Raw genomic sequence first — 13,430 nt, forward strand, 5'->3', positions numbered from 1 at the left:
ATCGGGGGTGTTTGCTGCTATATCAGAGAACATTGAGACATCACTACACAGATTGAACATACTCGGCTTCACAGTGGAGCGCTTATACAGCATTGGTGCAGGTGACCTGAATGTGGAAATGATACTGTCTGCAATCAGAGCCACGATTCTATCATGTCTACAAATGGAAAGCCCTCTGTACGCATGACAACCATTGAGGATGTGGGCCATGGTTTCAGTAGTCTGTGCGTGGTCGTGATGTATACAGTGTGGGCTATGGCTGTCAGGGAGCCAGATGGAAAGGTTAAGCTTAGATGGTAAAACCTGGAGCCTAGCTTTTAAAGGTATCATGACATTCATTTTCACTTTTTTTATTTTCAATGTTTTATTTGGGGTTTTATGACCTCAATTACACCCAAAAAACCTGAACTTAGAACATTCAGTGGATTTTCTGTGGTCTGGGGTTTTCTGAATAATTAGGCTGAAAAGTAATCTGAGCTTGGCCCTTCGACAGTGAGGTCACAGTCGATTAATCCCGCCCACTCTCCTCCTCGCCCCTCCCCTCCCCTATCCTTTCCTTTGGGGGGGGGCGGAGCAGAAGCGATGATTGACAGGCAAAATCCCTCACCAGCGACACCCGCAGGCAAAGATTTCTTTTTTCATTGCAGTTGAAAAGGCTTTAGAAATGTGAGAGAAAAACACCTGCCATGGATCAATGGAATGGAATTTTCACTTAAAACTTTTTGTACACTTTTGAAGGACCAGGACAAAGACTTTGAATGTGGTGTAAAAGTGAATGTCATTAAACCTTTAAGGTGAAGGTGATGATGGCCTCATCAAGAGCTACACCTTTAAACACTGTATGAGACACAGAGTGGTCAGCGGTCAGGAGACAGGCAAGCTTTCCCTGCAGTCTAAGTTCAGTCCAGTGCTTCCGTTGACGTTGTTGTTGCGCTGACATGAGGTGACCACGGGCGTTGGTGAGTGACAGTTCATACCCTGATCCACAGATGTTGATAGTGGCCTTTACAGATATGTTGGGGTCAGAGATTACCTCCTCGGATGCGTTAACAGCCTCGGAGTCCGGCCCCACCCACTCCAGGGTCACATCTGACACAGACGAGGCCTCACACACACACAAACACACACACACACAAACACTTGTGGAGACTCACTGGTTCAAAGTTGGCACGGTTGGCACTCATGAAGTTGGCACACGCCCGGCGGATCTTCATGTGGTAGCTCTGAGAGTAGTACAACTGGAGAAACACACACAAAGTACACACAGATCATTTAATACTCGAGTAAAAATATCAATACCACGTTATCAGTTATGAGTGAAAGGTCTGCGTTCGAAAAAGTCGTCAAACTTTTTTTGAAAATAACCGAGTACAAGTCTCCAAACCTTTGTGTGATAATAGCAACTTATTTACATTAACCACTTCAACCCTTGCACCCCTATTCTGGAGGGAACATTGGCCGAAAATAGCCGATCTACAAGCTCACATTGCCTCAGAGCAAGGTTTGGTCTATCCAACATGTTAATAGAAAATATCATGTGTAAACAAATAAACATTCATTTACACTGATGACAGCGCTGTCAAACAAGTCTATGAAGCTACCTATGAAATCTATGAAAAACGCTTCTGAAGTTCTGACTCAAGTTTTAAAATCATTGTCGAAGAGCAAACATGGAAATACTGAATTAAATGTACGGTACCTCAACTTAGTTACTTTACACCACAGCTAACTAGACCAATTCAAAGTAAACAACGGCCATGCAACACGTTGTGAGCTTCAGTTATTATTATATATCAGTTATTATTATGTGTCGGTTATTTTTGACGGAGTCTTTTCAAAATGCTCGCCCCCCTTTTTTTATTTAGGAATAAGGTTAGGTTTAGTTTTACTGAGGTTAAGGTTAGGAATAAGGTTAGGTTTAGTTTGACTGAGGTTAAGGTTAGGAAGGAATAAGGTTAGGTTTAGTTTTACTGAGGTTAAGGTTAGGAAGGAATAAGGTTAGGTTTAGTTTTACTGAGGTTAAGGTTAGGAATAAGGTTTGAATGAATCTGGGTCCCTGACATGAACATGTTGGTATATAAACCGTAGTGGGTCTCAAAGTGTGGTTCAGGGACCCTTAGGGTACCTTGAGGTGGGGGTTTCCACATGGACCCTCTGATAGTGTACACATGGAACCAAATGGACCCCTACAGGTCTGTAACTCTGAGAGTGTACACATGGAACCAAATGGACCCTTACAGGTCTGTAACTCTGAGAGTGTACAAATGGAACCAAATGGACCCTTACAGGTCTGTAACTCTGAGAGTGTACAAATGGAACCAAATGGACCCTTACAGGTCTGTAACTCTGAGAGTGTACAAATGGAACCAAATGGACCCTTACAGGTCTGTAACTCTGAGAGTGTAACAAATGGAACCAAATGGACCCCATTTTGTTCCATTTGTTACACTCTCAGAGTTATGGAGGTCCTTGAAATAAATAAAACAGTTTCAGGACCATGTAGTCTATAACTGCGTCACAATTATGTGTTAACAATGTTTTAATTTCATTTATTTATTTCGAACATATTAAAAACATAAATGAGAAAAAGGCAAAGGAGAAAAAAAGGGGAAAATTAGATTAAAAAACGACACCAAAGTTATTTTAACATCATCCTGTGTTAACAACCTTTCATACTGCGTCATATGACCGGATATATAGCCTATACATGGTCAAATGTTCTCTTACAGTCCCTGACTGCCTGGCACAAAATACTTCCAAAAACAGGGGTCCGAAGAGCCAATTAAAGCTGGGGGGGGGGGGGGCACCTTCACTTAATGCGGCCCGCAGGTTAATATCAGAATATCATAATATCACATTTTTAATGCTCTCTCCTGATTGGCTTAAATGTTGTCACCATACCTGAAAATGTACTATATTGTGTTTACTAAAGAGCTGGAGACACCCCTGTGACCCAACAAACGCTCTGTAGCAATGATTACTATCACAATATAGTACTTTAACCTTTAACAAAAAACAAAAAAATAATAAATTAATATCTTTACCCTACTTTTAACATAAGTATAACTAAAATGCATTTGAAATTAAATAAAAATGTAACTTTTCAGGATTCCAATTCAAAAATAGCAGATCTACAAGCTCAAAACGCGTCGTGCTGGGACCCGTTTTGAGCTTGTAGATCTGCTATTTTTGCTACTTTTGTGTGAATGGCAAAGTGCGGTATTAATGTACGAAAAAAGTTAAAGGTGTCTGCCTGACTGACAGTACATGTAATGTGTCCCTCTGGAGTGAGTGTGTAAATATAGTGGCCCTCTACATCAGTGGTTCTCAACCAGTGGTCCGGGGACCACCAGTGGTCCTTGAGGGAGTTCCAGGGGGTCCCCAGCTAAATGATGGATAGGAACCAAATGGACCCTTATGGGTCTGGGTCCATTTGTACACTCTCAGAGTTAAATTAACATTGATTTTACAATATAAATTTGGGTCCCAGAGATAGAAATGCCATTAAATGGGGGTCTGTAGCCTAATGCATGTTAAACTGGGGATCCTTGAAATTAAATTGGTTGAGAATCACTGCTAGAGCCATACAAATAGTCTCTTATTGGGGGTCCCTGGCGTATCTTTTCAAATGGGGGTCCCTGGGCTAATGTGTGTCAATTTGGGGGTCCTTGACATGAAAAAGTTTGAGAACCACTCATCAAAGTTGCATCATCACCCCTGAAATAAACAATATAGCTGCGTCACATCTAACTGCGTCACATGTCTGAGGAGCTTAGAAGTAAGTTAGTAAGTTAGTTATAGTTAGTTAGAGCTGGTTAGTTATAGTCCATCTACACATTAATGCAACGTTTACCTGCTTCCTACACGACGTTGTAACTTTATCTTAACATTTAATCACAAATGCAATTATATTTCATTTGATTTAAACCTCTTTCATTGATGTTATAATGAATGAATTAACGTTCAGAAACATCTCTAAACAGACAGGACATCTTTCTGTGCAGACCTTTAGCCCTGAAACATGATGTCATGGATGAACTTCACCTGGTGTTTGCACTTTCTCCCTTTTTGCTCCGTACATCTACATAAACGTTCATATTTATAATATAAAGTAATGACCTCATGGTCACGGATGTTATAATACTGTACGGGTTCTCAGAAGTATCCGTATCTTCATTAATGTCCAATAAAAAAAGCATTTTAATTTGATCGGTGGCCATTTTCTCCATACGCGACCCTATCGGTTGGGAGGTGTAATTGCACTCCGATACATTATTACTCATGATGAGAACATGGCCGCCGATCGGATTAAAGGCTTTTTTATTGAACAATACTGAACATACGGGTACTTCTGAGGGCCCGTAGATGATTGTAACATCCGTGACCATGAGGTCAGCACTTTATATTAGAAATATGAACGTTTATGTAGATGTACGGGTTGTCAATGGAGAAAGTGCAAACACCAGGTTGAAGTTCCGTTTCAGGGCTATAGTTCAGAAACAGCTTCCTATACAGACCCAGACTGGACAGATACTTATTAAAAGTGGTGTAAAAAATAATACATATTAATACTAATAATAATAATGTACATTACCTGTTCAGAAACAGCTCTAAACAGACATGAAGCGTCCCTCGCCATCATCTTCCTATACAGACCCAGGCTGGACAGATACTCATCCATGTTCACAAAATACTTCTTCAGTCCTTTCTGCATCATCATGCTGTCCTGTGTGAACATGTGTGTGTATGACAAATACACTTCAATGTTAACATGTGTGTGTGTTTGTGAGAAATACACTTTAATGATCAATAACACGGCGATAATTAAAGCAACAACTTTCTCTAAAGGTGTTTGTTTGCACCGTGTCTGCGGGGCGGCTTGGCTGCAGACACACCTGTTCCTAATCAAGCTCTGTCCCGCAGCCTTCAGTGAGGCCTGTCTAACGCTCTGTTAGGACACGGTGCGGTTCATTCCCCATGGACTCAAACCTCCACTACCTGCGAGGTCTCCGACTTTTACTACCAAAATAAAGGCAACGATTTCGCTACTCGTCAAAACAAAGATTGTTTTGTGTTGTTAGAAGTCTATTCTCCAGGGTGGGCAGCCTCTCGGGACCCCACCTTCTCTGTATAATACACTTTTTGGGGGGCAGAAAATAAAATGTGTCTGACAGATGGATTTGTTCCACTGCGCCCCCTATAGATCTGGTCAATATAAATTACCAATGACCAGATCTGTAGGGGGCGCAGTGGAACAAATAAAATAATATCCGTCTGGTGGACATGTTTTTTTTCTGCCCCATAAAGTGTACTATACAGAAAAGATGGGGTCCCGAGACGTCTCCCACCGTAGAGAATAGTTTTTTAACAACACAAAAACTCTTTGTTTTGATGAGTAGCAGAATCGTTGTCTTTATTTTGACTAAGGTTGGAGACCTCACACGGTAATGGACTTTTTAGTCAATGTGAATAGCAGAGCTGCTGACAGAGCGTCAGGATGAAGACACACAGCTGGTCCTCATGAAGCTTAAATAAGGCAGAGCTTCTTAAAGTCTTCTCATGTCAAGGCCATCAGTGGTGTGAAGTAACTAAGTACATTTACTCAAGTACTGTTCTTATAAATACACTTTTGAGGTATTATTTTTTACTTTACTGGAGTATTTCAATTTTCCAATGTTCAGTTACTTTTACTTCTACTCTGTGGTATAAAGTGATTAAGTACATTTACTCAACTACTGTTGTACTGTGAGCTTGTAGATCTGCTATTTGTATCTATAAAATATGTTTAAAGTGGTTAAAATGATTGTGACGCTGTAGTAACTCATTATGGAGGCCAGGGACCCCCTGGAATTATTCAATATTTTCCAAAAAAAATTTAGAGTAAAAAAAGAATAATAAAAAAAAGTAACTCAGAATTGTACTTAAAGCTGCTATAAGTAGGCTACAGTGCTTGAGTACTCGAGTATATGTATATGTTACTTTGATAAATAATTACTTGAATAAATAATACTAAATAAATTCTAAATAAGTTCTAAATAAATTCTAAATAAATAAAATAATAAATAAAATAATAAATAAAATAATAAATAAAATAATAAATAATAAATAATAAATCATAAATAATAAATAATAAATAATAAATAATAAATAATAAATACAATAATAAATAATAAATAATACATCATAAATAAATACTTAATAGCTCAGTTCACTTTAAAAGAAGATCAAACCATGTCACTGAGCCACCGCTAGAGGGAGACACTTCCCCTCTACGAGGCTGCATCCAGGTGTTACACCAAAAATGGTTTCTGGATGTTTTCAGGTCATTTTCTGACGATGGTTGAGGTAAATAAATGGTAAATAAATGGTAAATAAATGGTAGGTGTTTTCCTATTTTCAAAGCCCGAAAACAAAAGAGATTTTTTAATGTTTTTTTTAAATTATTATTATTTTATTCTGATATGAAATAAAAGATTATATATTGCTCAGCATTCTTAGACTTCTAGTCATAAAAGCATTGTTGAAAAGCTTTCCCCCACAATAACAGAAAAACAGAAAATACACTAGCATTGAGCCCTGAGGGACTCCGGCGGCCACCCATATGGGGTTTAAGGGGTTAATTATCTTTTTCAAGTCACGGGATTCCACAGGGTCACCAATGTGAGCGTAACGCGGCGAACAGACAGAGTGGCAGCAGGGAAGCATCGACAGTCTGAGTGACCAGGACCAGACCGGCCACCTTTAAACACACATCTATACTCTAACAATATATGTATATATAAATACTTATACCACCAAGAGGAGTTTAATAAGTTATCATTTAATCAACTTAAAAGATGGCAGATTCCACCACACCCAGTGATGAGGTGAACTCTGCCTCCCTGCTCAAACAGAAGACTGCTACAGGTATGAAATATGAATATTAATCGATATAATGAATATTAATCAATATAATGAAGACTGCTACAGGTATGAAATATATATAAATATTAATCAATATTAATGAATATAATGAATATTAATGAATATAATGAACAAAGAGAAGAGTGCTACGGGTATGAAATATTAATGAATATTAATCAATATAATGAACAAAGGGAAGCCTGCTACAGGTATGAAATATAAATTAAACTATGGAAAATAGCAGATTTAGAAGCTCACAATGTTTCAATATGCGACGTGTTGTGAGCTTGTAGATCTGCTATTTTCCCTACTTTTTGACCATGGTGCTTTGGAGCACAAAATATTTTGAGCTTGTTATTTATAGGTGAAAATATTCAAAATAACTTTTTTTTCAAACGGATCTACAAGCTCACAATGTGGCACGTCGCTATGAGTTGTGAGCTTGTAGATCTGCTATTTTCAAATGAGCTTAAGTGTAAAGAAAAAAAAAGGTGCTTTCCGATTATTCGATTCATTTGAAAAGTAATCAATACAACAATCACCAATAACATAAGCCATAGATCTAATGAAAGTTCATATTTATACTATAGAATATTATATAAAATAATATAAAACATCATAAAAGACATTTCTGTGTCTCATTGGTTGATGTTCAGACATCTGCCTACCAGTGACATCATCGATGGAGAACACAAGCTAATAGAACCTGTTCTGTTCTAACAGCAACACGCTGTGAGCTTGTAGATCGGATATTTTTGAATGTTCTATATTTGAATCCATGTTGTTTTTCTTTGTTTTGTTTTTTTTCTTCAAATTGATCATAAAATCAGTAATGGGTGGTTATAGGACTCTGTATTTATGATGTATCTTTATTGTATTACAGTGTTACTGTAAATAAAGGTACATATTGTATCCTATAGTCATAGTAAATAAAGGTACATATTTAGGTACAAAGGAGCCTTGTTGTGTATTTGTCAGCTGACCTCTTTTAAAGGACTTAGTGTTGAAACTGGGCTTAGTGTGGCTCTGTGTGTGTGTGTGTGTGTGTGTGTGTGTGTGTGTGTGTGTGTGTGTGTGTGTGTGTGTGTGTGTGTGTGTGTGTGTGTGTGTGTGTGTGTGTGTGTGTGTGTGTGTGTGTGTGTGTGTGTGTGTGTGTGTGTGTGTGTGTGCGTTTGTGTGTGTGTTTGTGTGTGTGTTTTCATGCATAGTTCCATCGTATCGTTATTTCCATGGAAAAAAAGAAAGGGAAGAAGAGGGGGGGGAAAGGAGATCAAACAAATGATCTACATATTTACACATGGTACCTGACATGAGATATAAAGGTGTGTGAACATAGCAGCAGACGTATACTTGATGATATACTTATGGACGTTAGTTAAGGTGCTAAAAAACACAATAAACTAGAAAAAGTGTTCCTCCGAGCACAGGTGAGGTAGGTTATTGTGGCCTCCTGGTGGCGCTATAATAGGCCAATGTGAAAAGGGTGGCATTTGTTCTTAGGCCTTTCACGGCAATCGGACACTGCGTTCATGATTTGAAGCATTTTGTTCAAAACGGAGCAATCCTGCAAACTTTGGAAGCCAACCTTAGCCAATGAGGAAAACCGGACAGATCTGTGTTGATCACATGACTATAGAGATACTGTGTACCGATTTGCATGACGTTTGGATAAAATCTGTAGGAGTAATATAAAAAAATGGGTTTTGCACAAATCAGCCTCCTGGTGGCGCTATAGCAGGCCCATGTAAGAAATGTGGGGCAGAGGTTCTGAATTGGCATCGAGGGAGTGTGTGTGCACAGTTTAGGGCCAACGGTACCGGATATTAGCTGCTAACGGACGGACAGGACACACGGACGGACGGACGGACGGACGGACGGACGGACGGACGGACGGACGGACAGGGTGCAAAACATTACATTACATTACATTAGAGTCATTTAGCAGACGCTTTTATCCAAAGCGACTTACAATAAGTGTATTCAACATAGGTAGGGAACGAAAACTACTAATCACCAGAAGTCTTTAGTGTATTTTCTGCAAAAACAAGCAACCAAGAGTATACCTAGCGCTAAGGTAAAAGTGCAATATATCAGCTACCTATTTCCTTAAACAGATGAGACAAAATAGCTAAATCAAATGAGCATGAGCTAAAACAAATAAGTGTATCGACTAAACAAGATCCAATAAACAATCCAATAATCCAATAAACAATACAGCAATAGAAAACAAGCGTTCGTACAACTAGTTAAAGTTGTACAATGCAGAATCACAAATAACGATTTTTAGCAACCTCTGCTGGTCACTACCGTCACTGCATACAATTTCCCTAGTCCTCGATTACCCAGAATTCCATTCGTTTTCACCGGAAGCCGGAAGCGTTTCAAAAAGCGATCTTTTAATTGTTTTATACTATCTACGGATCGTTTCTCTTAGCCAGTGGAGCATTAGTTACCATGAGCTGTGCTTTCTTTTTCTGTTCTTTTTCGATCTTCCAATCCTACATTATCTTAAAATCAGCGTGAGGTTCCTTTTTGTTAATAGCGCGGTAGTTCCTGGCCAAACAGGAAACCGTTGCGGTAGTTCCTGAGGACGTCGGCCACGACGTCATGACGTTGGCCAGGAACGTCATTTTCCCGGGAAAGTCCCCCCCGTACACGTTCAATAGAAAATATATAAATAAAAGGCTTCCGGGGGTGAAATTCACGGAGTGGGTGTTGTGAAACTTTTGCCACTCGCAAAAGATATACAATTTAACTTTAGTTTTGTTGAAAACGTTACCTAGTATTACTTTAACAACAAGTAGGTCAGGCAGAGAGGAAGGGTAGTGTTTCCTGAAGAGGTGGGTTTTCAGTCTGCGGCGAAAGATGGGCAGTGACTCTGCTGTCCTGACATCAGTGGGAAGTTCATTCCACCACTGTGGGGCCAGAACAGAAAAGAGTCGTGACCGTGTGGATCGGCCAGAAGGACCCTTGAGTGACGAGGCAATCAGTCGCCCCGAGGTGGCAGACCGAAGTGGTCGGGCAGGGGTGTAGGCATCGACCATAGCCCGGAGGTAAGAAGGAGCTGTTCCTTTCACGGCCCTATAGGCTAGCACCAGGGTTTTGAACTGGATGCGAGCCGCTACAAGGAGCCAGTGTAGAGAACGGAGAAGGATGGTTGTGTGGGAGAACTTGGGGCGGTTGAACACCAGACGAGCCGCAGCTTTCTGAACAAGCTCCAGAGGTCTGATGGCAGATGCCGGAGCACCAGCAAGGAGGGAGTTGCAGTAGTCCAGGCGGGAGATGACAAGAGCCTGGATGAGCACCTGGGCTGCCTTCTCCCTGAGGAAGGAACATACTCTCGCCATGCCTTTCAGCCTGGCGGAGACAAAAAGACAAAAGTCAGTGTGTTGTACATGGGATTAAGGTGCAAAATGTCAATGCGTGTCGACTGCATAATCCACATAAAGTAGACTGACACTGGTATAATCCACATAAAGTAGACTGACACACTGGTATAATCCACATAAAGTAGACTGACACACTGGTATAATCCACATAAAGTAGACTGACACTGGTATAATCCACATAAAGTAGACTGACACTGGTATAATCCACATAAAGTAGACTGACACACTGGTATAATCCACATAAAGTAGACTGACACTGGTATAATCCACATAAAGTAGACTGACACTGGTATAATCCACATAAAGTAGACTGACACTGGTATAATCCACATAAAGTAGACTGACACTGGTATAATCCACATAAAGTAGACTGACACACTGGTATAATCCACATAAAGTAGACTGACACACTGGTATAATCCACATAAAGTACACTGACACTGGTATAATCCACATAAAGTAGACTGACACACTGGTATAATCCACATAAAGTAGACTGACACACTGGTATAATCCACATAAAGTAGACTGACACACTGGTATAATCCACATAAAGTAGACTGACACACTGGTATAATCCACATAAAGTAGACTGACACTGGTATAATCCACAGGTAGGTGGATTCTAAGGAAGAGCAAAGGTCTGAGACCAGCCTGTCATCAGGGCTCATGCCTCACTCAGCAGTCTGACGGCAGTCGGGTGGAAGCTGTTCCAGAACGTGGTAGTGCTGCTCTTGATACTGCGGTAGGAACCCTTGCCCGGCCGCGGTCGTTGTAGTGGTTTGAACAGTTTGTGACTTGGGTGGTGCTTGTCCTTGATGTCATGATGAGCTGGGCTTTGACCACACACCGCTTTTTGTGCAGTTCCTGGAGCGCTGGGAGCTCGCCTCCCATTATACGCTCTGCTGATCGTACTGCTGGCTGTAGGCTGATCTTTTCTCTGGCCGTAGGCCTACAGTTCCCATACCAGGCCATGACACAGCCTGATAGAACGCCTTCAACTGAACTGTTGTAATACAGCCTGAGGACGTGGTGTCCTACTCCAAACTTCTATCCACCTGTTTCCTAGGCTGTGTGTTTTCCACTTCCTGTCGATTTGATCCAATGAAATCCAATGAAACTGGTCAGATGACCAATGATATCCAATGAAATCGACAGGAAGTGGAAAACACACAGCCTATAGGAAACAGGTGGATAGGCGGCGGAGCCAGTACAGTCGCTGCTGAGCATAAGACATAATATTATATTATAATGAGCATTAGTGAGGACCAATTATATGAAGATAAGATATAATATAATATTATAATGAGCATTAGTGAGGCCATATATGGAGATCTCTATCTGTCAGTCGTTGTTCCGTTTATGGCCATACTGTATGCTGAGTGATTTGTTAGGGCCTGATGCCATAAGGACACACTGAGGTCAGACACACTGAGGCCTGATGCCATAAGGACACACTGAGGTCAGACACACTGAGGCCTGATGCCATAAGGACACACTGAGGTCAGACACACCGAGGCCTGATGCCATAAGGACACACTGAGGTCAGACACACTGAGGCCTGAAGCCATAAGGACACACTGAGGTTAGACACAGTCCATATTTGTCCGTAGCTGTATTGGAAAGTCCTTATATGGTTATGGCTGATCATGGTGACATGAGCTTGAGGATGTTATTTGTTTGCCTGCCCATCCTACCTTAAGGACATTTTAATATTGGAAGATGTGTGGAAATATTGTGCCTTAAATGTACTGTAATTAAGGGGGGAAAGTATTATATGTATTTACCCCCTCATTTGTAAAGGAAATGTACAAATGAAATGAGATGTAAAAGCAAAGAGAAATACATCTTAAAGAAATGATGGGCAGTGTTGTCAGGGGCCCACTGTTCAGTGTTGTCAGGGGCCCACTGTTCAGTGTTGTCAGGGGCCCACTGTTCAGTGTTGTCAGGGGCCCACTGTTCAGTGTTGTCAGGGGCCCACTGTTGATTGTTGTCAGGGGCCCACTGTTCAGTGTTGTCAGGGGCCCACTGTTCAGTGTTGTCAGGGGCCCACTGTTCAGTGTTGTCAGGGGCCCACTGTTCAGTGTTGTCAGGGGCCCACTGTTCAGTGTTGTCAGGGGCCCACTGTTCAGTGTTGTCAGGGGCCCACTGTTGATTGTTGTCAGGGGCCCACTGTTCAGTGTTGTCAGGGGCCCACTGTTCAGTGTTGTCAGGGGCCCACTGTTCTGGTTACTTATTGACAGCATGTGTTGGTAACCGGAACACTCGCACCAAAACACGCTCGCCCCCAATTTCTTTCCGCGGACCAGCGGTTCTTGTATTCTTGTATTTAGACATAGTTTTACTGAGGTTAAGGTTAGGAATAAGGTTAGGTTTAGACATAGTTTTACTGAGGTTAAGGTTAGGAATATAGGAATAAGGTTAGGTTTAGACATAGTTTTACTGAGGTTAAGGTTAGGAATAAGGTTAGGTTTAGACATAGTTTTACTGAGGTTAAGGTTAGGAATAAGGTTAGGTTTAGACATAGTTTAATGAGGTTAAGGTTAGGAATAAGATCAGGTTTAGACATAGTTTTACTGAGGTTAAGGTTAGGAATAAGGTTAGGTTTAGACATAGTTTTACTGAGGTTAAGGTTAGGAATAAGGTTAGGTTTAGACATAGTTTTACTGAGGTTAAGGTTAGGAATAAGGTTAGGTTTAGACATAGTTTTACTGAGGTTAAAGGTATCATGACATTCATTTTCACTTTTTTTATTTTCAATGTTTTATTTGGGGTTTTATGACCTCAATTACACCCAAAAAACCTGAACTTAAAACATTCAGTGGATTTTCTGTGGTCTGGGGTTTTCTGAATAATTAGGCTGAAAAGTAATCTGAGCTTGGCCCTTCGACAGTGAGGTCACTGTCGAATAATCCCGCCCACTCTCCTCCTCGCCCCTCCCCTCCCCTATCCTTTCCTTTGGGGGGGGCGGAGCAGAGGCGATGATTGACAGGCAAAATCCCTCACCAGCGACACCCGCAGGCAAAGATTTCTTTTTTCATTGCAGTTGAAAAGGCTTTAGAAATGTGAGAGAAAAACACCTGCCATTGATCACTGGAATGGAATTTTCACTTAAAAATTTTTGTACACTTTTGAAGG

At 40.8% G+C, this 13,430-nt stretch overlaps 2 protein-coding genes across 2 annotated transcripts in view; one reads left to right on the plus strand and one right to left on the minus strand.

Moving 5' to 3' along the window:
* The window catches only part of alg13 (ALG13 UDP-N-acetylglucosaminyltransferase subunit), a gene marked incomplete at both ends in the record, with an annotated part of 41,845 nt that extends 37,131 nt beyond the window's left edge, over nucleotides 1-4,714 (minus strand). Inside the window, 2 exons of the mRNA XM_080413413.1 lie at nucleotides 1,155-1,238; nucleotides 4,595-4,714. Of these exons, the coding sequence (XP_080269539.1) occupies nucleotides 1,155-1,238; nucleotides 4,595-4,714 (204 nt within the window). The remainder of the gene's footprint in view (nucleotides 1-1,154; nucleotides 1,239-4,594) is intronic.
* A 2,122-nt stretch (nucleotides 4,715-6,836) lies between these two features.
* Nucleotides 6,837-13,430, plus strand: part of LOC308074108 (reticulon-3-like) — a gene marked incomplete at both ends in the record, with an annotated part of 16,074 nt that continues 9,480 nt past the window's right edge. Inside the window, one exon of the mRNA XM_080413441.1 lies at nucleotides 6,837-6,906. Coding sequence (XP_080269567.1) covers nucleotides 6,837-6,906 — 70 coding nt within the window. The remainder of the gene's footprint in view (nucleotides 6,907-13,430) is intronic.

This window comes from Gymnoscopelus braueri, assembly GCF_963280865.1.
Source record: "Gymnoscopelus braueri genome assembly, chromosome: 2".
NCBI classification, from domain to species: Eukaryota; Metazoa; Chordata; class Actinopteri; order Myctophiformes; family Myctophidae; genus Gymnoscopelus; species Gymnoscopelus braueri.